Source organism: Ctenopharyngodon idella, chromosome 3 (assembly GCF_019924925.1).
Source record: "Ctenopharyngodon idella isolate HZGC_01 chromosome 3, HZGC01, whole genome shotgun sequence".
Lineage (NCBI taxonomy): Eukaryota > Metazoa > Chordata > Actinopteri > Cypriniformes > Xenocyprididae > Ctenopharyngodon > Ctenopharyngodon idella.
In genome coordinates, this window is record NC_067222.1 from 10,488,940 (window position 1) to 10,516,043 (window position 27,104).

General features: G+C 39.9%; 2 protein-coding genes across 5 annotated transcripts in view; one reads left to right on the forward strand and one right to left on the reverse strand.

Annotated features, from left to right (window-relative positions):
- Positions 1–2,851, forward strand: part of LOC127509843 (repetitive organellar protein-like) — a 41,531-nt gene extending 38,680 nt beyond the window's left edge. For 2 of the 3 annotated variants that reach the window (XM_051888962.1, XM_051888963.1), the window contains exon 7: positions 293–2,851. In XM_051888962.1, the coding sequence (XP_051744922.1) occupies positions 293–2,392 (2,100 nt within the window). In that variant the 3' untranslated portion in view covers positions 2,393–2,851. The remainder of the gene's footprint in view (positions 1–292) is intronic. The other variant, XM_051888964.1, reaches the window with a different exon arrangement.
- A 12,065-nt stretch (positions 2,852–14,916) lies between these two features.
- On the reverse strand, positions 14,917–26,584 carry LOC127509945 (zinc-binding protein A33-like). Of its 2 annotated transcripts, none has more exons than XM_051889347.1 (6): positions 25,797–26,584; positions 25,561–25,656; positions 19,041–19,271; positions 18,941–18,963; positions 18,741–18,859; positions 14,917–17,564 (listed from the first exon to the last, which is right to left on the reverse strand). In XM_051889347.1, the coding sequence occupies exons 1-6, from the start codon at positions 26,187–26,189 to the stop codon at positions 17,065–17,067; spliced, it is 1,362 nt and encodes a 453-aa protein (XP_051745307.1). In that variant the 5' UTR covers positions 26,190–26,584; the 3' UTR covers positions 14,917–17,064. The 2 variants fall into 2 exon arrangements, with proteins under 2 accessions (XP_051745307.1, XP_051745308.1); XM_051889348.1 differs by having other exon boundaries at positions 19,041–19,320; positions 25,797–25,823.
- Positions 26,585–27,104: the final 520 nt, after the last annotated feature.

The window sequence follows — 27,104 nt, forward strand, 5'->3', positions numbered from 1 at the left end:
CTGTCTGCTGATCCTGAGGATGCAAGAGACAAAGCATCCTCAATCAGCAAAACACTCTCATCAGCCACTGAAGCATATGAAAGATAAACACCCCTCAAACACTTCCGCGAGATCCTTCTGTGTGCTACCGAGCACAGAAGCCTGTCCCTCTTCCCTCGAGAAGAGAGACAAATGAGAGTGGAGCTTCCTCAGTGGGGCATTCCCCATTGCGCTTTCACTTTGAGTGCGAGTTGCCTTACTATTGTTTCTCAAGAATTGTTAATAAATTATTTGTTTGTTTTTTTTATTTCAGAAAGTCACAGCTTACAGGAAACTGGAGACTGAATACAGCAAATGGTCCTGGAGTCTTGACAGTGCCATGAATGAAACTGAGAACAAACTACAAAATAAAGTAGATAATAAAGTAATTCATAAGGTTGAGGAAACTGATCTTCAAAAAGAACTGAAGAAGACAAGTGAAGAAGTGGAAAAATCAATGTCTGAATTCTTTGAGAAAGACAAAGATAAAGATATACTGATTCAGTGGAAAACATCATTTGAAATCAAAATCAAAGAGCTTCAGGAAAACATTGTGAGAGAAACAAAGAGGAAATTAAATGAGATTCTTCAGCAGCGAGACCTGAAGAAAAAGATTGATGCTCAGAGGACATATAATGAAAACACTCTCTATGAAAAGAGCAAAGAACTTGCCTTAAAACTCAAAGACAAAACAAATAATGAAACACTGAAGAAAGAGTTTGATTTTTTGTGGGAACAGAGTGTGAAAAAGATCATCAGAGACACTCCTCCAATCAAAGACACTGACATAATGAGAGATGTGAAAGAGATCCTCAGTGACATCTATGAAGGATATCTCCCTGTAAACTACCTGAAGGTGAACAGGGATATTTTCTCTCTGTTAAGTTATTCATATTATGTACAGGACAAGAAAAACATTGTATTTACAGGATCTGTTAAAGATTCCTTCAAATCAAAAGAGAAACTTGGTTACATTCTATCTAAAGATGAAGAAGCCCAAATAAGTTCATTAGTCACAGATGTTGTTCTCCAGACAGACAAAATGATTCAGTCATTTAACATTTCAAAGATGGGATACAACATCAGCTACATTCAACAACTCACAGATTACATCAATAAGAGAGTAACAGAACATCAGGAAGGACCAGTGAAATACAAGTTCAAGAAAAAATTCTCTATTCATTTAGTTCTTTCGATATGTAAAAAAGCAAACAAGATGATCACTGACCAACACAGGGTGTTCAGAGAAGCTAATGATCCTGTAATATATCTTAAAAAGAAGAAACAGGAGAACTATAGTACTTTCCAAAAACACCTGCATGGAGCTGCATCAGCTGCCATTTTTGGTGCAATCATCTGTCAGAAACTTAAAGAGCCCATTGAGCAGAGTGTCTACAAGAAGACTGCCAGAGATCTGACAGATGAAATGAGATCAAACTGTGAATCACTGAATGGAAACAGATCAAATCTGGAGAAACACATCCTGAAGACACTGGCTGAAAAGGAGGATTTTGACAAATACATGAACTACATTCATAATCCCAGAGATCACTTCAAGAGTTTCATCAGAGATGAAGTCAGTCAGTACATCACTGATAAGTTCAGTGTCAGTGTTTTACCCAAGATGAAGAAGAACACTGAACTCCTGCAGCAGAAGATCATGAAAGCAGCACATGAATCTACTGAACATGTTCAAGTGAACAAAGGAGATGTTGGTTTGTGGTTGAACAGTTTCACACAGAAGCTCTCAGATGTGCTGATCTTCTCTGAAAAAGACTTCAGTGGAGTGAAACATGATGTTAATGATGATTTCAAACTCCTAGAAGATGTGATAGAAAAAGAATTTTTTTATATAACATTTGACATCAGCAGTAGATTCAACACAGAGACATTTTCTGTAAATCTGGACTATAAGTTCAGACCAGATGAGCTTCTGATTGATCACTTCTGTCAGTGCTGTTGGGTTCAGTGTCCGTTCTGTAAAGCCACCTGCACCAACACCATCGAAAACCATCATGGAGATCACAGTGTTCCTTTCCACAGAGTAACTGGAATTAATGGCACATTTTACCATTCAACACAGAATCTTTGTGCTGATATTTGCACAAATTTAGTGGCAAGTGATCAGTATTTTAATACACCAGATGGAATGTTTAAATATAGAAAATGCAGTAAAGCAGGTGGAAGGTTTGCTAAGTGGAACATCAGCCCTGATCTCTCTGATCTGCCCTACTGGAAGTGGTTTGTGTGCAGATTCAAGAAGGATCTGGAAAAATACTACTGTAGAACATTTGATGGTTCTGGTAAGATTCCAGATGAATGGCGAAAATACTCAAAACTGGATGCCATTGAGAGTGTAGATCAATGCATCTAATAGGGAAGATGAATGGGGAAAAAAAATTAGACTCTTATGATTCTCCTCAGATCATAATCAGTGTCTATTACATACATCAGTGAAAGTCTGAACTCATCATACCTTGTAGAGAATTAAGTGTACAATGGATACAAAGTGTTTAAAGACAACATTTATTACTATGTCTTCTGGTCTAGAAAACAAACAATTTGAAATAGAATTTTACAAATTTAAAGTATTAAAGAATTGTATACAATATATAACCGCACTGAATTGTAATTGTGCAGAATTTTATAGATTTGCATATTTAACAGCAGATTTTCATTGTGTATTTTATAGTGAAATTATATGTAGAATTATATGTTCACATTAATCAATTATTAAGTTTAAGTTTTATAAAATGTATAACATCTAATAAAAATCATGTTTATTATGTAAATCTTTATTGTGTGTTGTTAATGTTTATGACAAAATTGATCTATATAGCCAATGTTTGATACATTGAATTATAGTAAGAATAAAACAAAACATACAGAAATAATATGCCTGTCCTCGTCTTACTGAAACCCTAGACAAATCCTACTTAACAGATCAACAACTGGAAGACAAAATGTTTTAAAAGAACAAAGTGAACATTAAAGAAAAAACAGTTCAGGAGATCCACATTTACTCCAGACAGAGTGTAAAAATACTGAATTGCACTCACCTGTTTCTCAGTTCTTTCTCTATTTTAACCACTAGGGATGGTAAGATTCACCGATTCGCTTCGGTGCATCGGCATAAAAGTTAACGATTAAGTTATCGATTTTAAAAAGTGTGCATCGGACACAAGTTGACATTTGTATCATGCCGCATCGTTTATAACATATTTGCATTGGTAAAAACTGATTTATTCTTACATAATTTTAGTAGATGCGCTATTCTTCTATTATTTAGAAAGTGAACAATAATTTGTGACCAGTATTTTATATGTAGATTGATTTCTCCTCTCTAAACTGTTTCTCAAGCATGTACACTCATCACCACTGCTGCTACGTGAATATGACGTATCACAACACTACGGAGACCGAGGCATGTCCTGAGAGTCACATAGAATATAGATTAACATGGCACTACAATGTTTGTGAAAGGGCCATTCGTTAGAAGTCATAAGGCGCTTCAGTTAATTTATGATTTGCTGTCTGTCTGAACCAAAGAAATAAAAGCGAACTATCAGTACCATATTCAATCAATCAATCAAATCAAGTTTATTTCAGGAATACATGGCCTCTTGGCCCATAGTTCCACAGAATCACAATAGCATAAAAGATGCTCTTTTCATGAAAGATGCTCTTCATTCCATGATATATATACAATGCCAATCTCTATGCATTCTCAGAATTACAAACATGTGACACATCAATACAAACATCACTAACAAAAGCAAGATCACCCAAATATTTCTTACACAGATCCACATACAAAGAACAATCTTCTATCACAGAAGAATTCAAAGTTAACTAACAATAACTGCAGATTCTCTTTGCCACTGGTGTGTTACTCCATCTGCCTGTTTCTGTAGCCAAATGATGACCTGAGCATCTAAACAGGAACAACAATCGTACTAGCTGTATGTTATATACAGATGCAATGTAGTTCTCTTGTACCATCAAGGACTTGCATTGTGAATATATATTCAACTTCTTATTTTCAAGAACTGATGTGTACCATGCATCATGTGCTTTTTCTCTCCCCTATTAAATAGTATTAGTCATAACCTCTGACTAATTACCAGGATGAGTGAGTTTGTGACTGTAGGATCTGTGCACATGGCCAGTGTGAGAACTTGAGCTACACTTGAATCCGAATGGATGATTATAATTGAAATAAAGAGTATAGTAAAATAATCAAATGTCTAGTTACATTAATATATAAATCAAGGGTTTTCAAACTGGGATCTGGGGACCCCTAGGGGGCTGCAAAGGAGTAACAGGGGGTCTGTCTAGAGAAAATGTGTAAAAATGTAAAATAAATAAATAACATTAAAATATATAATATTAAAATAAGTAAATAAATAAATTAGCTTAAATAAATACTTTGTCATTTGTTTCCAAAAAACAAATGACAAAGTATATATTTTTTGTGTAATTTGTTACATTGGGTTCTCTTTGTCTACTTTTAGGACTTGTGTGAACATCTGATGATGTTTTGTGTCGTATTTATGCAGAAATATAGAAAATTCTAAAGGGTTCACAAACATTCAAGCACCACTTGTACAGAGAATAGTACACAGAGTACAGCAGGTTAATTAACCTAATTTCATCCCTACTTCAAACAGAGTAAACAGGTTGTTTTCACAGTCACATTATGGTTGTGCTAAAGGTCGCACTGTGACCCACTTCTTCCTCTCCTGAGACTGTCATTCAGTGTAAAAATTATTTGGTAACACTTTAGAATACTGTTCCATCATTAATGAATAACTACACAGGAACAAACGAGTAATGCTCGTTAAAGTTGAAGGTGGTAGTTCACTATTATTATTATTTTTTTCATACCTCCCAGAGGACTACTAAGAACTACTATATACAGGTTCATAATTGTTCACAATATGAATGATGCATAATATATAATTAATTCTAAAGTAAAATTAGTAATTTTTTGGATCAGTATTCTAAAGTGAAAAGCATGATAACTCTCTAGTAACTAGTCATTGTAAACTTTTGAGGTTTTTGTACAGTTTTGTACAGTAATTCCTTCTGATGTATTTGGTAACACTTAAGTAATTACTAGTGGGTTACCATGATCTTCACTTTAGAATACTGATCCAAATAATTAGTAGTTCCTTTAGAATTATGTAGTAACTCTTGAATTATTACTATCCAAAACCTTACAAAAAACTTAAAAATTTACAATGACTCCAGTAGTTACTAGAGAGTTATCATGTTTTTCACTTGAGAATACTGATGCAAATAATTAGTAATTCCTTCTGAAGGATTTGGTAATACTTCAGTCATTACTAGTGGGTTACCATAACCTTTACTTTAGAATTAATTATACATTATGCGTTATTCATGTTAATTATGAACCTGTATATAGTAGTTCTTAGTAGTTCTCTGGGAGATATGAAAAGACAGTAGTTACTGATTAGCTAATAGTGAACTACTGCCTTCAACTTAACACTATATTACTTACTAATTCATTAATCAGAGTTTCTTGTTAGTTAATAGTAGTTACTAGAGTGTTAATAATGCATTACTCATTTATTCCTGTTATTCATTAATGAAGGATCAGTATTATAAAGTGTTACCAATTATTCTTATTATATATGTTCAGCACTGAATTATTTTTTTTTTCCATATAGATAATGAAAAAGACGCATTGGGATTGGCATTTACAGACATTCTAAACTCTACTGGAGTTAGACAACACGTGTCAGGACCCACTTATTGTCGTAATCATACTTTAGATCTAATATTGTCACATGGAATCGATATTGCAGCAGAAATTCTGCAGCAGAGCGATAACATCTCAGATCATTATCTAGTCTTGTGTATACTACATTTAGCCAAGGCTGCTAAACTGCTCCCTGCCACAAATATGGTAGAACTATCACTTCTACCACTAAAGATTGCTTTATAAATAATCTTCCTGATCAGTTTCTTCGCATTAGCATACCAGACAGCTTAGAAGAACTCAATGTTGCAACAGAAACTATTGACTCTCTCTTTTCCAGCACATTAGACGCAGTAGCTCCTTTGCACTTAAAAAAGATTAAGGAAATTAGTCCAACACCGTGGTACAACGAGCACACTCAGGCCCTTAAGAGAGCAGCCAGAAAAATGGAGCGCAGTTGGAAGAAAACAAAACTAGAGGTTTTTCGCATTTCATGGAGAGAGAGAATGATTGAGTACAGAAAGGCCTTAAAAACTGCTAGATCTGCTTATTTTTCAAATCTTTTAGAAGAAAATAAACACAACCCTAGGTATTTATTTGATACAGTGGCTAAATTAATGAGAAATAAAGCTTCGACTCCTCATGTTTCCAAACAGCAAAGCAGTAAGGACTTTATGAACTTCTTTACTTGCAAGATTGACAATATTAGAGAGAAAATTATAGTCATGCAACCGTCTACTACAGTATCACATCAGACTGTGCATTGTAGTATCCCTGAGGAAAAATTCAATTCATTCGCTGCTATAGGTGAGGAAGAATTGTCTAAACTTGTTAAATCATCAAAATCAACAACATTTATGTTAGACCCTATACCGACTAAGCTGTTGAAAGAGATGCTTCCAGAGGTCATAGATCCTCTTCTTAATATCATTAATTCATCCTTATCACTAGGATACGTACCGAAAACCTTTAAGCTGGGTATTATTAAACCTCTTGTTAAAAAACCACAACTTGATCCTAGAGAATTAGTCAATTACAGGCCGATCTCGAATCTACATTTTCTGTCAAAAATATTAGAAAAGGCAGTATCATCGCAACTATGTTCCTTTTTAGAAAGAAATGGTATCTGTGAGGATTTCCAGTCAGATCGTACCATAGTACTGAGACTGCTCTCATTAGAGTTACAAATGATTTGTTCTTATCATCAGATCGTGATTGTATCTCTCTATTAGTGTTACTGGATCTTAGTGCTGCATTTGACACTATAGATCACAACATTCTATTAAATAGACTTGAAAATTATGGCATTAGTGGAATTGCATTGGCATGGTTAAAATCATACTTATCTGACCGTTATCAGTTTGTAGTAGTAAACAAAGAGATGTTATATCGATCACAATTTCAGTATGGAGTACTGCAAGGCTCAGTACTAGGACCGTTGCTGTTCACTCTATACATGCTACCCTTGGGAGATATCATTAGGAAGCATGGCGTTAGTTTTCACTGTTACGCTGATGATACTCAGCTCTATATTTCTTCGCGCCCTGACGAAACTTACCAATTCATAAAATTAACGGAATGCATAGCTGACATAAAAAATTGGATGACCAGTAATTTCCTACAACTAAATAAAAAAAACAGAGATTCTAATTATTGGACCAAAAATCTCTGCATGTAATAACCTAGAATACTGTCTAACACTTGATGGCTGCTCTGTTAAGTCTTCGTCGTCAGTTAGGAACCTGGGTGTGCTCTTTGATACCAATCTTTCTTTTGAAAGCCACATTTCTAGCATTTGTAAAACCGCATACTTCGATCTTAAAAATATATCTAAACTACGACATATGCTTTCAATGAAAAATGCAGAACAGTTAGTTCATGCGTTCATGACCTCAAGGCTAGATTACTGTAATGCTCTACTGAGTGGTTGCCCTGCTCGCTTGATAAACAAACTGCAGCTCATACAAAATGCAGCAGCTAGAGTTCTTACTAGAACCAGGAAGTATGACCATATTAGCCCGGTTCTGTCAACACTGCATTGGCTCCCTGTTAAACATTGTATAGATTTTAAAATATTGCTAATTACTTACAAAGCACTAAATGGTTTAGCTCCCCAATACCTGAGCGAGCTCTTAATGCATTATAGTCCTTCACGTCTATTGCGATCTCAGAATTCAGGCCAGTTGATAGGGCTGGGTGATATGGCAAAAAAATAAAATCTCGATTTTTTCAGAACGATTGACCGATTCATGATTTCGATTATTTTTTTTTTTTTTACTGTTTAACTAGTCAACTTAAAAACTTAACTACAATATGAATTAAAGGATTAGTCCACTTTCAAATAAAAAAAATCTGATAATTTACTCACCCCCATGTCATCCAAGATGTCCATGTCCTTCTTTCTTCAGTCGAAAAGAAATTAAGGTTTTTGACGAAAACATTCCAAGATTATTCTCCTTATAGTGGACTTTAATGGCCTCCAAATGCTTGAAGGTCAAAATACAGTTTCAGTGCAGCTTCAAAGGACTTTAAACGATACCAGACGAGGAATAAGGGTCTTATCTAGCGAAATGATTAGTCGTTTTTGAAAAAAAAAATTAAATGTATATGCTTTATATAAACAAATGATCGCCTTCCAAGTGGTTATGCCAAAACTGCACTTTTGTATTCTTCAAAAAGCTTACACTGTATGTCCTATGCCTTCCCTATTCTACTTACAGAAAAAATGGAACTGGCGCTGCGTTCATTCCGTAAGTTGAATAGGGAAGGCCTGTTGTTTAAGACAGACAGTAAAAGTTTTTGACCTTTGTATCATGACGACTCCACCCGCACATACAGATTTCATCTCACTCTCATACAGCAATGAGGACATAAACTTCCAAGAATGACTTCTAAACCTCCACATACAGGTATCACATCTCATTATAAACACATTATTGTTTGTCCCATATTTAATTTTTGACAGGAATGAAAATGAGGCTGTGATGGACAGAAGTAGGCCTAAAGTGTAAATTGTACTGTTGTTTAACATTATGCCAATTATTTATCTAACGAAGCGTCTTTCCAAAAAAAAAAAAAAAAAACTTTCAGTAGACAAAAATTGAATAAAACAATTTGGAAAGTTGTGAGTTCTGAAAATGACATGTAATTTAGGACATTTATATAGTGCGTGTCATTGTAAAGACGTGTGATGATGACAACTGACGATTGTATGACGATCACTCACAGAATCACTTTCATCCATGTTAAATTCAATATGGCGTATAACCTGTCTAAAGTCTACAGTAAATGTAGAGTAGCATACAACACAACAAGTTTAGTTTAATTATGAATGTACCGTATCAGGAATAAATCAGTGTAAAAGACTGTGTTGAGTGTTGAGAGCAGGGCCGTACCCACCATCGAGGTCCCAGAGGTGTATATAATAAAGGTTGAGAAATAATAGCCTAATATTGACTCTATTTTGATTGGTGCTGCAATGAATTGCACAATGCCAAGATAACCAACCTTCTCATCTGAGCTGCCTCAGCAGTTTAACACCGCTCGTCAATGTCAAAATGTTTGAGACCAATCAAATCAAAGTAGGTACATTTTATGTTCATAGACACTGCTGAGAGCAGCGTGCCACAGTTAATGGTCATAAAGTAGCTAAACCAAACTGTTATACATGATACACGATAGAATTTTTACAACAGAATTTTTAAACGAGAGAAATAATCAGGAATACACACTAATAAAATATTTGTCTAATTTCCCTATTTTGAATTTAAAATATATGATTTAAGTGATTCAGGTAATTCATAACTAAATGTGGTGAGACACATTCATAGCCATAAGATTAATAATGAATGTGCACATATTGTTAATGAATTTAAAAAAGTTATTTACCTAGCTTTACTGTAGCCTTCAGCCTTCACTTTACTTTTAGCGTTAAAGGGCCGGTGTGCACGCCACTGAAAGGGGACCATGAAAAAAGTGTTACCAATCATTCAGTTTAATTTAGTTTCATGTAGTTCAGTGGAGCGGTGAAATCTGCGAATCTCATACAGGATGATGAACAGGTGTCAGAAGTCACAGATGATGTTTGACTGAAGACTAAAGACAGACACGGAGGAGAGAACGGAGTATAAAAATGTCAACTGCTGACACCAGAGTGTAGCGAATTAACTCAAAGGGGAAATATTAATAATTATTCATAACTCTTTATGATTATTAATTATGAATATGTAAATCCATTAATCAGATTAACTGGATGTAGCTACATTAAGATTAATTTTACAATCAATTAACCTGTTCGTCCAGTGAATCGGCCAATGAAACATAGTATTGATCACCAGGTAGCTATGCTTGTAGATGCAGCTAAAGTTTAGATGAATGAGTCCCTCTGACTATAATTTCTAAGGCCTTTGCTCTGTAGAAAGGAAACCTTCATCCAAATCTACATTCATATAACACTGTACTGAGATTTTTCATCAGAAACAGGTTAAGCAATACTGCAATTGGTATTTCTTCAACCAAAGTAGAATAATCACTTCTGGTACAAACATGCTGCTGAGCTGAGTTTCCTTCGTCAAAACAGACTTACGCTCTAATGCTGAAATTAGGTTTTCTTCGCTAAAATCAGATTAACTTTACACTGATACCATTTGACACATGTTAAGATGTGTTAAGACTCTTTCTGTTACAGCAGAGGTGTCAATTCAAGCTATAGTTTTATCTGCATCTAACAAGCCAGCAACCACCGAGCTACATGCGAATCAAACGTTGTATCAATTATTAAACACACTTTTAGTTGGACAGTGGTTTAAGCGAGTGGCGTTAGGCCGTGCTAGCTTAACCAGCTCAATCTAGTGTCATAGTGACGTATAGCTGGAGTTAGCATTTCCTTTGACAAGTCGTTGTCATGGAAATCAATGTGCAGCAGTGCCCAATTGAACAGTGTATATCAAATGTCTGCAGGTTTCAAAATAGCTTGTCGTGGATGGTCATGAGCATTTGAGACTTAAACATTCATTCAAGGTTCCCTTCCACTCAGCGAAATTCATATTTTACTAATGCAGACTCCTGCTTTTCTGCGAACACACATTTTCACCTACTTTAAAAGCTTTATGCCCTATGCTGACTATAGGAACCTTTGTAGAAGCTATGTGGAAGGCACTGTGTTTGCAGTTCAAAGTCACTGGGGTCTTAAGAACCCCTTCTGAGGGGCCTTGTGTGTTACAGGCCTTCTGTGTCAGGTCACATGAATGGCATTGTGTGAGGGCAGGTTGTGTTGCCCAAAAAGGTGACTAACTGGTGTAGGAGGCAAAGGTCCTGTTGGTGTCCTTCATTCATTCCAGGTTTGTCTGACCTTGGGACTTTCAGATCTGCCCTGCTTGGTGTCGAGGGCAGCACTCAATCTGCGTTCAGACTTCTGGGTCTGAGAAATCCTTTATGCTGACTGGTTTCAGCTGCTAATAGTCTGATTGGAGGTTTTCTGGCTGTTAAGTCAGAAATCGTTGTGATTCTGGTTGGATGCGATCCAGAACAGAGAGCCTGCCTTGGTGGGTCACACCAGTCAGGGACTTAGGGCAAAAGGAATGTCTCATATTTTGGCATGGGCACTGTGGTCTTCTAGGTTGCGGGCTCTGGCCCCTCCCCCCTTTGTGTAGGGCTAGGGGGAGCTTGTGCTGCTGCTGTGAAGTCCATCAGGGTGCATGTTCCTTGTGTGGTCCATTTGCAGTTGGTCGGACTGTTTCAGTTCTTTTTGGACCACAACGAGTTTGTCTCCCACGCTGCTGAATTGCTGAGTCAGTGTTTGGATTTCAGCTCTGCATGCGGATGGCCTTCAAGGGCCTTAGCTTTAGTGTCTCTTTAAATTCAAACAGTTCTTTACATTCTTTAAATGGCGAAGTTCAACAGCTGTCAGAATCTCCTGAAGACTGGTGACCTCCCTCAGTTGCTCTGCTCTGTTAGGGTCCTTGCATCTGTTCTGTGCCTTCTCACGCTGAGTGGGTTGGTTCTCTGTGCAACTCTGTGACTTGCAGCATTCGTTCATTTACCTCCTGTTGGAAACCCGTATGAGCATGGGCTAAGGAGAAGATGAAGCTCTTTGTGGCTCAGGCCGGGTGTCAAGTGTCCGCTGGTGCTGCCGACCTCACCGTCCCTTGCTCTGCTGTTGCAGGTCGTTGACTGCTTTGGCTGAAGGGTGTCCATCACATTGTTCTGCTGGGTCTCCAGGGGGTCCTGGATGGCAGGGCTGGATGTCCTAGGCAAACTGGCACACTTATGGGGACACGAGAGAGAGAGAGAGAGAGAGAGAGAGAGAGAGAGATGGCACAGGCAAATGCAAGTTCGTACAGCTATGTGGGCCATGTAGGGAGTGAATAGCTTAGTGCTGGTCACAACTAAGGGGTTTGAGTATCTTTGTTGACAGCTGTAAGCTGTGTTGACTGATGACTGGGCTGGTACATGTCGTTAAACTATTACTCAGAATACTGATGGTTCTTTTCCATAGGTTGTCACCATGAGGGTAACGAATAGAACAAACTGGTAGAAAAAAACAATAAGATGAAATCAGAAAGGGGAAAGGAAGAAAAGAGGGTTTTACCTATTTAGTTTTGCTAGGAGATATGGTTAAGCAGGTGTCACTTGTTCAAGTAATCACCTTATCTCTATGCTAACAGAGAAACACCAAATGCCTTGAGGACAAAGGGAAGAGTTTCTAGTCCTTTCCAGAGCCAAAAGTGCATTGGATGGTGGCTGTACTTCATGTACTCGGCACTAAGAAGTGAGGAGGGGTAGCTAAGAGATAGGAATTAGGATAGTAATAACCTATAACTCATTATACCTCATTAAGGAAACAACAGTTTCTAGAACTACTGTAATCCTATAAAAAGAGGGAAGATGGTGATGGTAAAATAACAAAATAAATAGGGTAAAAGCAGAAGGTCCTTTTAGCTCTAAGGAACCTAAAGGGGAGGTGAATACCCAAGTTGATTTAATTAAATGCTAAGTTTAATTAAAGCCAACTTGGCTGAATAGAGATATTCAGGTTTAAACAAAGGACAGTGAATGAAATAAAATAGGACACATAGAGGAGGAATAAAGTCGAAATAAAAATGAAATTAGAATTTTCTTATAGATTTAGGAATCTAAAAGGAAAGGTAAATAGACAAAATTGATTTAATTAAATTTTTAAATTTAACTAAATTCAACTTGGCTGAATAGAGATACTCAGGCTTAACAGAGTGAGTGACACCACACACACACACACACACACACACACACACATAAATGGTTTAAACCAGAGATGGGTGCCTTTGAGGCGTGCCTTGTGAAGCTTCAGAGCCCATGTGAATCATTTGTCTTGCATCAGTGATTCGGAGCGTGTGTCAAACTGCTAAAGTCACGTGATTTCAGTAAACGAGGCTTCATGATGCGTCATAGCTGTTTCAAAGTGATTTGAAATGTCCATGGTTCATCTCTAAGTCCCTTGAACATGATTTGTACATGAAACATGTATAACACATTTAAATGACACATTTGATAAAGGGAAGAGACGTATTGTCATGTTTGTCTGATATAGTCCCGTTTTCATTAACAAGCTCTACCGTTTACTGAAATATCATGTCTTAACAGAAACCTCATGTTTAATGATATTAGACGATTCGTTCATCACTTTTAATTGAATCACAACTTCAATAAAACATTTGTGAATGGTTTATTAAAGATGTCTTGTTAAATCTTCGCTACGCTTACTGTTCTGACCCGCAAGGGGCGCTTTGAGCGGTTTGAAACAGTGAATCGTTTGTGACTCAATTGATTCATTTGATTCTGAGCTTCACAACGCTTTGTGTCCCCATCAACAGTTCAAATCAAAATCCCTCCTAAAAAGGATCCCAAAGTCTATAAAGTCTTTGGTTTGAATGCTTCACGCTTGCACGTGTCTAGGTGCTAGCAGGGTGCTAGCAGCTTTTAGTCGAGGTAAAGGGTTTTAACTTGTAGGGTATACGTGTAGCGTTGCTATAGAGCTAGATTTGGCTACACGCGGTTTGTTGTTTGCACAACAGTCTGTGATGTGGGTGCTGTTATCAGACTTTTAGAGGTGTCTGCTCTAACACGCTCTGTTGTCATGCGCTGCCAGGAGACCAATGCCAGCTTGCAACACAATCAGAATAGAGCAGAATTCTAACCGTGCTGCAAGTCCGCATTGAGAACTCCAGTGTGGCCACGCATAACTCACAAATCACAACAGCACATCACTTCACAGACAGTGGTGAATTGCTAGGTAGCTAAGCTAGAATTTACACCACAAATTTGTTGCGTGTGTTTCATATGGGTGGTCCAGCGCATTAATATGAATATAGTGACGTAACAAATAGTAAAAAGGCCTTAATCGGTGACAGAGGAGCATCGCCCAGAACACCATTACAAACTCTGTAGTGAGATTTCTTTGTCACACAGGTAAATTTATGCTGCTTAATCTGGAATTCCGTCATCAGAAAAAGGCTTATGCATTTAAAGCTGAAAGTGGGGGTTTCTTTGCCCAAGATCAGTTTAATTTATTTTGGTACCCTTTTGTACGCGCTGCTAATCTGATATTCCGTGGTCAGAAAAAGTCTTACGCTCGTTTAGCAACTGAAATTATGATTTCTTCGATAATTTCAGGTTAGCTTCTTCGTACAATTTAAACATGCATTATAGTATCGAGGAACGTTCTGCCATTCAAGGGAATGCGCATTCAAGCCCCAGTTTTGCTGATTTTATCAGAAATTTGTATGTGCATGTATAAGATGTTAATAAAGATTATGCAAAAACACATGATTGATTACTGGGTCCGTCTGCAAACAATTGCTTAAAATGATGCCCGCATTCTCCACCAAATGTAACGAATTAACTCAAAGGGGAAATATTAATAATTATTCATAACTCATTATGATTATTAATTATGAATATGTAAATCCGTTAATCAGATTAACTGGATGTAGCTTCATTAAGATTAATATTACAATCAATTAACCTGTTCGTACAGTGAACACTCAGTGTTGATTGTTTATTAATTCTAAGAAATGTTCATTTCCAGGTTATGGAAAAATAACATTCTTATTGTACCGTGCTACTCAGAGCATGTAGTCAGGATCTAAATCACTTAAGAGGCAATTTATTAGCAGACGGAGTCAGAACCAAACATGTATTGTGCACAATCTTTATTAACTAACTCACAAACACATTACTAAACTAACAAACACATAACATACACGCAGGTCACACACATACGTAGGTAAGAATGAGCAATGATAGAGTTGAACCGGAAGTGGAACTGTTGATAGAGCTATAGGAAAAAGTCATAGACAATCTGAAAAAGAAGCATCAGTTTCTAGCAAGCTAAAAAAAAAAAAATACTACCATATTGCAATATAATGCTATAAAACCACCACAATTCACAGGAACACAAGGCACCTGTACCACTTAGGTGATGAAATGAATGGGAGATAATCGATTTTAATTCAGTTTTCCAACCTGTACCTGGTCTCTGAGGCGAGAAAGGTAAGAGGACGATCCAGAAGTTCATCCCACTTTTATAGTGTGGAAAGCTCCGCCTCCGGGGTCATGGGCATGGTCTCGAGAGAAGGCGGAACAAAGGTTTCATTCTATTTAGACCAAAGGGACGGTCAGAGTGAGATCTAATGTTACGAATGTTATTGTTTTAGTAACATCATAAAGTAAAATGTCTACTAATTCTAAGTCTCAAGACCTTCATCTGCAAATATTTTTTTTCATAATTCAAAAATAGCACAGAAACAAAGATCTGTGGTTTTATAAATGTTTTATTCAGTACCAAAACTTCAGTACTCTGTGCAACACTAAAAAATGTAATGATTCTTGGTATTCTGGTACCATGGCAAAACCTATTGAAACTATTCAAATATTTTAAAATAAAAAATGTTAAATAAATGAGTTAATTATTAATGATAATAATAATTATAAGTAGTACATTAAAACAGCATGTGGACTTCAGATATTTTTAAATTGAGTAATCATTCCTTTAAAAAGTTCAAGTGAAATGTTAGTAAAGTTAGTAATAAAATAAAGGGAAAAAAAGAAATACATAAAACAAGTGGAAAGTCTATTAATCTGTATATACACTCCAAGACTTGATATATATCTATTTTGGCATACAGTAACAGATTTTTATTTCCTGTCCATTGCTATGGTTATTACTATGTCAGTCATTGAAGTTTCGGATTCAATCCCACAATTTAATGTGGTTATTACAGTGCAATGTGTACTTAGCAGCATGAAAAATACAAGTTTTATTCAAATTACAAATGGGTTATGTACAGAAAGCGAGCAAAGAGCACTCCCATTATAATCAGTGAAGCTGTCAATCACTTAAGTTTCGAGCATGAGCTCAGAGTTCTGCACACTTGTGAAAACTCCCGTTATAATCAATGAAGCTGCCTACACTGCACAAAGAATCTTATACTAACATTGTGTTTATACTTTATATTGAAAGGATTCATGAGTGTGTAGAACATAAACTCTGGCATTTTTAGCAGCGTTGAGCAGATTCTGATTGACTTAAACTTAAACATAAGTTTATTGGCCATTGCATTCACATACTCAACAGACATGTCCATGATTAGCTACAATGCTCAACGCTTCAAAAAACACATTGTAAATAGAAACATTGGATACTTTTCTAGTGCCCACACAAATACTAAATGCACGGGCAGTGGGGCACGTTTAAAAACAGCCGCCTATCTTGCCTATCTACGCATTTTACCAAGTTGACCCGGTACATTTTTGTTACATTTTTAAAATTTCAGTACAGACCCGATACTACTTCTGACAACACTAGTCACAACAGACAACAAGTCCTCTGTAATACTAGGAAAACAGTTGAACCGGCTCATTGGTTCTTTTGAGTCAGACATGATTGAATCGCTGACTTCTGACTCTGCCTGTTGGTTTAATTCATTCACTTCGAACCGGTTCTTTGGTTCAGTAACAGGTCTAGTGGCTCCTAGTGATGTCTCTAACTCTGCATCTTGTGTCATTAACCCACAACTAAACTTCGATTCATTTTGGTTTTGTGAACCAGCTCGGCCAACTCATGGCTGCAAATTGACTCAAAAGAATGATTTGTTTCGAGAATCAGACCTTCTCCTGTGTGAATGATGTCAGCTTTCCCCCAGTAGAGTCTCTTTGATGTTTAAGGAATATGACACTAAACATTTTGGCCAACATCAATAGGAGAATACAAGTTGTTAATGGTTTGTTAATGGAAGACCAGACTTCTGTGAGCCTGCTTGGGCCTATGACCTCCAGGAGGCATGTCAGAACTCTTCTATCAAATGCAATGTAACTGGTAAAATTTTCAAATCATGACACCAGAAGAATGGAAAGACTGTGTCAGTGAAGGTGGTTGTGAATGTGTGTAGATTTGTGTTAGTTACAGGATCAGAGAATGACACCGTTCCTCTGTCATAATCCAGGTGAACTCTCACCTTCTCAAGCTTCTGTTTAACAGGAAAGCCAACCCGTTCATCTAGTCCATACTGCACCCACCAGACATCAGAATTAAAGAAAACTAGTCCCTTCCTCTGGTTTGATGCTGTAGTTACTCCAAGACTCCAGTACAAACTCTCATTAACCTCCACATCCCAACAGTGTGTTCCTGAGTTAAAACCCTCTGAACCCAGAACACACGAATACTCATCAAATCTCTCTGGATTATCAGGTAGCAGTTGACTGTTCAAGCTGTATCTCACACCGGTCAGATCATCAGTCAGGACGAGATGTGGATTCGCAGTGTTTGGATCCAGAATCACAGGAGCTGATGAGACACAATCAACAGATGCTTTTATTCTGATGTTCATATAATGATCAAGAGTGAGCCATACGCAAATTATGAATTATGACACTCTTCCTATTGATCAAACACATCAGACATTTTCCTCTGATCACTCTGTCAGTGTTATAGTAAACGTACTTGAGAAATTTCAGATTTGCATCCCATGTCAACAGAAACTGATACTGACAAAACACTTGATATCTGTAGAGATCTTCTGTATCCAGTGTAAATGTAAATATCATTTTCTTCTCTTGTTTATAACTCGTTTTGGTGTACACAGCAAAAACTCCAGTGTTAAATTAACTCTCCTGGGAGTATATGTGACACCACACTCAAGAGTTGTAAAGTGTTAAAATAAGAGTCTTAAATGAATACTGAAAAGTGTTAGAGTTAATTAGATAATTAAGTAATTAATTGAGTGATGATTGACCATTATTGATGTCAACAAGCAGAATCACCAAAGAAGAAAATCACAATTGTAAGTCACCATTATGGAGATCAGGGTCTTGTCCCTTGACATTTTAATATTAGAATATTTCTGGGCTGTTGTAACTGAGTTGTAACAGCCAGACAAGCAAAGAGAAAAGATGATCAAGTGGTGTTGGTTTTGACATAACCATTATTTGACCTGAATCACTGAACTCATTTAGAGCCTAAACTCTGAATTAGATTTACCTTATAGATTGCAACATCCCTGTGATTCTAAAGCATAAGATCCGGCATTTACAATATAATCTAAAGGATTTCTTAAAAGTTGTTAAAAAATATTTCATTTAGACAAACAGACATCAAGAATCAGCCTGTGAAATCTAATATTAAAAAGTCAAGGTTCAAGAGCCCAACTAAAGCAAACACTACATTTGTGATTTTTCTCTTTTGGTGATTCTGCTTGTTAACATCAGGTATCTTCAATAATGCTCAATCATCACTCAATCGCTTAATTATCTTAATTTAACACTTTTCAGTGTTCATTTAACACTCTTATTTTATCACTTTACAACTCTTGAGTGTGGTGTCACATATACTCCCAGGAGATTTAATTTAACACTGGAGTTTTTGCTGTGGAGTAGCTCATCTATAATGCTAAATTTTTCTCAATCTTAACCCATAAGCCATTTCCACTCTATCTGTAAGAGCACAGATCTTCTCCAGACTCACTGTTTTGGACGATGTCCTGCATCTTCTTCCAGACTCTGAACTGCAGGTTGCCCAAGTAATGTGGCACATAAATCAAAGCTCCAGAAGCCATCTGTGGATCCGGCTGTGAGATCTGGACTCTGGAAAAACATTCAGGAGTCAGAACTGCAGTGGCTTTGGATCAGAACCTGAGAGACCAGAGACACCAGCAGATCACTCACCTTTCCATTGAGACTGGAAACTTCTGCAGAACAAACACACCATTTATCATCAAGAACTCAATCAATCATCAATCAATTAATCAATAATGTGAAATCAGACCTTCAGAAAGCAGACGTCATTGGCTTTCATCATCTCCTCCATGTCTTTGATTGTGTGTGAAAGAGCTGAGATGTGTTTGTTAATCTCCTCCAGCTTCTCCTTCATCATCTGCTTCTTCTGCCCCTCTTCCTCCCTCAGTGCAGTGATTGTAGCTGCTTCTTCATCTCTGAGAAACTGATGAAGCTTCTCAAACTGCTGTTTAATCTGGCGCTCTGTGTGCTCAGCTTGAGACTGGAATCAAATCACATTCACTTCAATCATTTCAAAGACACAACCGATTCTGGAACAGCATGAAGAGTGAGAGGGTAAATGTGGGTTAGTTAATTACAACTTTAACTTTATGAAGTACTAGTACTGTAGAAGTAGCTGTTCTGACTCTGTAAAGTACAGATACAGATAATCCCCCCAGCCTCTCCTCACAAAACAAGCGTTAAAGGTGCACTGTGTAAAATTTAGGAGGATCTATCGGCAGAAATACAATAAAATATACATAATTATGTTTTCAGTGGTGTATAAAGACCTTACACAATGAATGGTTATGTTTTTATGACTTTAAAATGAGCCATTTCTATCTACATACACCCTTACATGTCAAGTCGCCATTTTATTAATTACATAATAAGTGAACCTCAAGGAACATATAAAAAAAATCCATGTCATGACTTCTTTATATTACATTAAATATCTTACAATAATCAAAGGTGACTTCTGTTTACGTCTCGCCTCAGGTAGATGAATATTGTTGTGGCGAGGGGGGGGGGGGGGCGTGGTTCAGCGGAGTCGGCAGCGGGAGAGAGAGTCAGGAGACGAACGGTGAGTGAGTGGGTTAAATGCAAATGACGAACACCTGTCTCTTGTTTCAGTAATTGGTGTGGAGAGAGTATATAACGCCAGGAGAAACAGGAGTGGGAGAGAGAGAGAAGGACTACTGACTGCTGCCCCGCTGGATATGTCTTTTGTTGGGAGAGAATTGTGAATGATTTGTGACCGCTTTGTGCCTGTCTGCACACCTTTGTTTTTGTGTATGCTGAATTGGTTAAAATCCTGTCCTCTTCCTTCCTAAATTCTGAACCTTGCTACACTGGTGCCGAAACCCGGGAAGGAAGACGGAAGCCGCCGCCATGCAATTGTCCTCCGGATCGCCATTTGCGGAGATTATCACCTCCCTCGCGGTCATGCAACAGGAACAACACCAGGCCCTGCTGGACTTGAGACAGGATCAAGAGAGATGCTTCCAAGTCGTTGTCCAAGCCCAGCAGGAGGACCGCGAGAGGTTCCGGAGCTGGATTGACCGGGAGGTTTGACCGGAAGCCCTGGAACCTCGAGCTGTGCCCGCCCACCTACCACTCAACAAAATGGGATCTGAGGACGACCCGGAGGTATTCATCGACCTCTTCCAAAAGACGGCGGAGCTGTCGGGCTGGCCGCGGGACCAGTGGCCGATGCGCCTGGTCCCGTTGCTCTCCGGGGAGTCCCAGATAGCGGCACAGCAGCTTCCAGTGCAGAATTTCCTGGTCTTCGACGACCTGAAAAGGGCCATCCTCCAGCGGGTCGGCCGGAGCCCTGAAGAACATCGCCAGCGGTTCCTATCCCTGGAACTGGGCGAGTCCGGCCGACCGTTCGTGATGGCCCAACAGCTCCGGGACTCCTGCCGCAAATGGCTGTTGGCTGAGGGAAGCGACCTGGAGAAGATTGTCGATCGAGTGGTACTGGAGCAGTTCATTACTCGGCTCCCACGGAAGACAGCCGAGTGGGTCCAGTGCCACCGCCCCACGTCGCTGGACTCGGCCATCCACCTCGCGGAGGACCATATGGTGGCGTGCCCAGGGGTCGGCGAACCCCTCCCATCTGTCTCTCTCTCTCCTTCTTCCCCTTCTGTTCCTCTCTCTCATCCTGTCCCTCTCCCCAGGTCCCGCCCACCTGGCCATCCTCGAGCCAGTTTGGGGGTCCCAGAGCCCCGCCCAGGAGGGCGGGACTGACTTCCGCTGGACAGGACCCCGCTCCTGTTTCTCCGCTTTCTCCACGCCAATCATTTACCCCACTCCCTGCCACTGGGGCGGCGGGGAGGTCTGGGCCAGCCTGTTGGCGTTGCGGGGACCCGGAGCATTTCGTGGACAGGTGCCCGGTGATGGAGGTCGGGACAATGATCCGGGTCCCGGACGCCCCGCAGGCTGCCCCCGGTCAAGCTGGCTGGTATCAAATATCTGTGAGTATCAAGGGGGGTACCTATCAGGCCTTGGTGGATTCAGGCTGTAACCAAACCTCGATCCATCAAAGCCTGATTTCATCCGGGGCATTGGATACAAGCCGCGTGGTTAAGGTGGCAGTGTGTACACGGGGATGTGGTGGTATATCCGGTAGTGCCGGTCATTATCCAATTCAGGGGCCAAAAGCATAGCGTTGAGGTGGCAGTTAATCCGCACCTCCGGCATCCGTTAATTTTGGGGACAAATTGGCCAGCATTTTCTGAATTATTGGGTTATTTATGCACGGATGCCTCTTGGGGGAAAAAGGCAATGGTTGGGGATGCGCAAGTACAGGCGGGAGAGACTGAACGGGGACCACTGAGTGCTGCTTCAGGGGAACAGAATGAAATTGAGAGAATAATTCTCTCGGATCGCGATGACTTTCCCCTGGAGCAGTCTCAGGATGAGACACTAAAATGTGCATTTGAGCAGGTCCAAACCATCGACGGTCAGCCTCTCCAGCCTGGACGGGCGCTTACCTATCCATATTTTGCAGTTATAAAAAATCGGTTGTATCGGGTGACCCAAGACACCCAGACAAAAGAAGATACAACCCAGTTGTTAGTTCCAAAGAACCGCAGGGAAATGCTTTTCCAAGCGGCTCATTCTAATCCAATGGCTGGACACTTAGGGCAGGCAACGACACTAAATCGCATCATGACCCGATTCTTTTGGCCGGGCATTCACGAGAATGTGCGCAGGTGGTGCGCGTCTTGTCGTGAATGTCAGTTGGTAAATCCACCGGCCACCCCAAAAGCGCCTTTGCGCCCCCTCCCATTAATGCAGGTCCAATTCGAGAGAATTGGTATGGACCTCATCGGGCCATTAGAGCGATCAGCCAGGGGACATCGCTTTGCATTAGTCATTGTGGATTATGCAACTCGATATCCTGAAGCAGTGGCCCTCCGCAGCATTTCCGCGAAGAGTGTTGCGGACGCACTGTTTAGTTTAATCTCCCGGGTGGGGATTCCAAAAGAAATCCTCACCGATCAAGGCACGGTGTTTATGTCACCAGCGTCTTTCATCCACAAACTGACGGGCTGGTCGAACGTTTTAATCGCACGCTTAAAACCATGATTCGTAAATTTGTGCAAGAAGACGCCAAAAATTGGGATAAATGGTTAGAACCCCTGTTGTTCGCTGTGCGAGAAGTCCCGCAAGCCTCCACAGGGTTTTCCCCCTTCGAGCTTCTCTACGGACGCCAGCCCCGCGGGGTACTGGATGTCCTGAGAGAAACTTGGGAGGACGGACCATCTCAGAGTAAAAACGAAATTCAGTATGTAATGGACTTGAGAACAAAACTCCACACTTTGGGGCGGCTATCAACGGAGAATTTGTTACAAGCCCAGGACAGACAGAGCCGGCTGTACAACAGGGGAACTAACTTACGTAAATTCGCACCGGGAGAGAAAGTGCTTGTATTGCTTCCAACGTCAAGCTCTAAATTATTAGCAAAGTGGCAAGGACCATTTGAGGTCACACGGCAGATTGGAGATCTCGATTATGAGGTTATACGGTCTGATAGGAGAGGGGCTCGTCAGATATATCACCTCAATCTCCTTAAAAAATGGAATGAGGCAGAGGCAGTGATGTTGGCGACGGTAATTGGTGGAGAGGATAATCTCAGGCCAGAGGCGAATACCAAACACCAATCTCTCGCACTGGCCACCGGAGGAGATCATCTCTCGCCCTCCCAGCTCACTGACCTAACGAAATTACAAGCAGAGTTTGCGGACGTGTTCTCACCCCTACCGGGCCGTACTAATTTGATTCAGCACCATATCGAGACAGAGCCGGGCATGGTAGTTCACAGCCCGCCATACCGTTTGCCTGAACATAAGAAAAAAGTGGTTCAGGCAGAATTAGGGGCAATGCTTGACATGGGCGTAATAGAAGAATCCAACAGTAACTGGGAGAGCCCGATAGTTTTAGTTCCGAAAACGGACGGCTCGGTTCGGTTCTGTGTGGATTATTGCAAGGTGAATGCTGTGTCGAAATTCGACGCGTATCCAATGCCACGGGTGCACAAACTGCTTGATCGGCTCGGTACGGCTCGGTTTTATTCGACACTGGACTTAACAAAGGGATATTGGCAGATCCCCTTGTCTCCATTATCTAAAGAAAAGACAGCTTTCACCACGCCGTTTGGATTACACCAATTTGTCACCCTTCCGTTCGGGCTGTTCGGGGCTCCGGCTACCTTTCAGCGTCTCATGGACAGGATTTTACGGCCCCATGCTGCGTATGCTGCTGCCTATTTAGATGACATAATTATATTTAGTCATGACTGGCAGCGGCATATGCAGCATTTGAGGGCTGTCTTGAGGTCGCTGAGAGGGGCTGGGCTCACGGCCAACCCGAAGAAGTGTGCAATTGGGCGGGTGGAAGTAAGATATCTGGGCTTCCACTTGGAACATGGGCAGGTGCGTCCCCAAATTGATAAGATGGCAGCAGTTGCGACCTGTCCGCGTCCCAAGACCAAAAAGGAGGTGAGACAGTTCCTAGGGCTGGCGGGATATTATAGAAGGTTTGTACCTAATTATTCGGACCTCACCAGCCCTTTGACTGATCTCACTAAAAAGGAGGCACCAGATACGGTCCAGTGGACGGAGCCGTGCCAGCAGGCCTTTACCCAAGTGAAGGCTGCTTTATGTGGCGGGCCGTTGTTACACTCTCCTGATTTTTCTCTCCCTTTTCTGTTGCAGACAGACGCGTCGGACAGGGGGCTGGGTGCCGTCCTGTCCCAGGAGATAGAGGGGGAGGAACGGCCGGTGCTGTACATTAGTCGGAAGCTCTCGAAGAGAGAGACTAAGTACAGCACCATAGAAAAGGAGTGTCTTGCCATCAGGTGGGCCGTCCTCACCCTCCGCTATTATCTCCTGGGACGGGGGGGGGGGGGGGGGGGGGGGGGGGCTGCAGGCCGGATGGCTCCCCGGACTGAGTCGGGCGGTGGGGGTATGTGGCGAGGGGGGCGTGGTTCAGCTGAGTCGGCAGCGGGAGAGAGAGTCAGGAGACGAACGGTGAGTGAGTGGGTTAAATGCAAATGACGAACACCTGTCTCTTGTTTCAGTAATTGGTGTGGAGAGAGTATATAACGCCAGGAGAAACAGGAGTGGGAGAGAGAGAGAAGGACTACTGACTGCTGCCCCGCTGGATATGTCTTTTGTTGGGAGAGAATTGTGAATGATTTGTGACCGCTTTGTGCCTGTCTGCACACCTTTGTTTTTGTGTATGCTGAATTGGTTAAAATAAAGCAGTCAGTAGTCAAGCCGACCCTGTCCTCTTCCTTCCTAAATCCTGAACCTTGCTACAATTGTCAACAGCTCATGTATATTAATCGCGTTGTCTGCTTTTGCCTAAAATGAATTGCTGAATGTGGGGAGTTTGAAAGGTAAGTTAGCGCTAGCTAATTGGGTTGCCACTTGCACATTAGTCCAGCCCACTGCCAAAGCACCCAGAAACTGGAGGTTTTGTTTTATGCAAACAGTTAGATTTTATAAACTTAATACGAATTGCCCTGTTTACACCTGGTATTAAGATGCATTTTGGTTGAATGGATCACAAGTGGACAACGCTAAGTACAGGTGTAAACAGGGTCTAAAACGTTTTGAGCTTGTCCACTTTTGACCACTTCCAGAGGAAGTTGAAAACACATTAGACCGGATTGCTTTCGTAGTATAAACACTTATGAGGTTAAATGTATTCAAACAGCTGCAAAAGACTGCAAAAGCCTACTCTCCGCCTACTGACCCCATACCTTTAGCCACCCATAGACCCTCCCCTTGAAGAAATCAGGACAGAAGTGTTTGAAAGTGGACACCTAAAACACCTGGTGTAAACGTGTTATGTCTCCCTCGTCAAGTCAAGTCACCTTTATATAGCGCTTTTTACAATGCAAATTGTGTCAAAGCAGCTTTACAGTGATAACTGGTATATAATTTTGGCTGCACAGCAGCTCCTAAAGAAAATAGTGTCATTTTCCAGCTTAAGTAAATTCAGTATTGATTAATTCCGTTGTAAGAATCAATAGTTATTAATTTAGTTAATTTATCTATATCAGCACTGGAGTGATGTCCTCATCCAGCTCAGTTCGCAGGCAGATCAAAACATTGTTGAAAATCTAATGTCAAGTGTCCCCAACTAAGCAAACCAAAGGCTATATTGTGATCCGTTTGACCAAAACACATCTTAATACAAGGTGTAAACAGGGCCTCAGACAAACCATTTTGGCTTTTCACATCAAATTTGTAAATGTCAAAAGAATCAGTCCTCACCATGATGTGTTGAACTATTTTCTCAAACTTTGCTTTAATGTTTTCTTTGTGTTTCAGTTTCTCTTGTAAGGGCTTCAGTGCTGTATTGAGCTCCTCCTGGAATTTGAAAGTGAAAGTCTAAGACACCAGCGATTTCTTCAATATATTCATGTAATACAAAATGTTAGAGACAATTATACATTGTTTATGATATACAACTTCTATAAAACAAGTCCTCAGATATTAATCTGTCTTACCTTATATGATGAAGCCACTTCACCGATGGGTCTGAATGTGTGATTGATGTGTGTCTGTGAAGTATAGCACACTAAACAAGCAGGAAGATTGTCCTCCAGGCAGAAGAGTTTGAGTTTCTCACTGTGTAAACTGCAGAGCTCCTCCGACCCTGGTGATTGGTTCTCATTTCTCTCCTTCAGGAACAATTCACACAAGTTTTTTAACGCAAGGTTACATGTAGGATCCGATTTTGATCTTATCCTGCAGACAGGACACTCCTGAATTTTCTTGATTTTCCAGAACTGCTGAAGACACTCTTTACAGAAACTGTGACTACATGATAAAATAACAGGATTGTTGAAGATTTCACGACACACAGGACAGGAATAATCATATTCAGCTGGTGAATCCATTTTCACAGCTAGAGCTCCAGCAATGTAGACTTTACTTTCACTTTCTGAATGATGCCTTCAAAAATGAAAATGTACACAGATCCGCAGTCTGTTCTGAAACAAGCTTCTCAAAATCCTTTAAAGTGTTTTTCTTCATTTTCTTTGCTGATCCACTTTTTTTTTTTTTTTTTTTTTTTTTTTTGCCTTTGTCAAACAGGAGAGTCAGTTTGACAGGAAAAGAGAAACAATGAGACAGTCTCTTCCTGGTAAGTGTTATAAGAGGGTGGAGTTTCTGATCATCCAGGTTTCATTGTGCAGCAGGTCAGATGACAACGTCACGATTTCTTAGGGTTAATGTGAACAAAATGCGTTCAAAATGAACTTGAATCAAACTCTCAAAAGTTTAATGCTAAGAAAACCTTGAATCAGCAACATAAAAAATACTTTTTTTGCAAGTGTGTTTTATTTATTGCTCTTTATTTGTTGGTCAGTAAGCTCACAGAGTTATTGTCATGAACAAATCTTTACCAAAATGATTCCTTCACATGCTCAAGTTCCAGTGATAAACACGCGTCTGCTTATCAGTGTTTGGAGATGCGAGCAGCACTTACAGACATTACAAAGTAATGACCAGAAAATCAATTTACATTCTACACATTTGTTCATTTAGCAAACACTTTTTTCCAAAGAGAGGAATACAACAAAGTGATTCATCAGTACACAAGAACAATACAATTTAGGTTTTCAACGAGCATAAATAAAATAAATAAAAAATACATTTTGAGTTTCAAAAATTTGAATGTCACAAAACTACTACAATTAATTGGATCAGTGAGGCTGAAATACGAATATTAACGGATAATTTTGGTGTTTAAAGGTATAAACACACTACAAAATTAAGTAGGCTAGGCCTACTATTATTATTACCAGAGGGAA

Excerpts from the sequence above, each read along its gene's own strand:
- LOC127509945 (XM_051889347.1), bottom strand. The coding sequence starts at position 26,189 with ATGGATTCACCAGCTGAATATGATTATTCCTGTCCTGTGTGTCGTGAA. Across the intron at positions 18,964-19,040 it reads ATGACGTCTGCTTTCTGAAG|AAGTTTCCAGTCTCAATGGA; the intron begins GTCTGATTTCAC and ends TTTGTTCTGCAG. Across the intron at positions 18,860-18,940 it reads TTTCCAGTCTCAATGGAAAG|AGTCCAGATCTCACAGCCGG; the intron begins GTGAGTGATCTG and ends ATGTTTTTCCAG.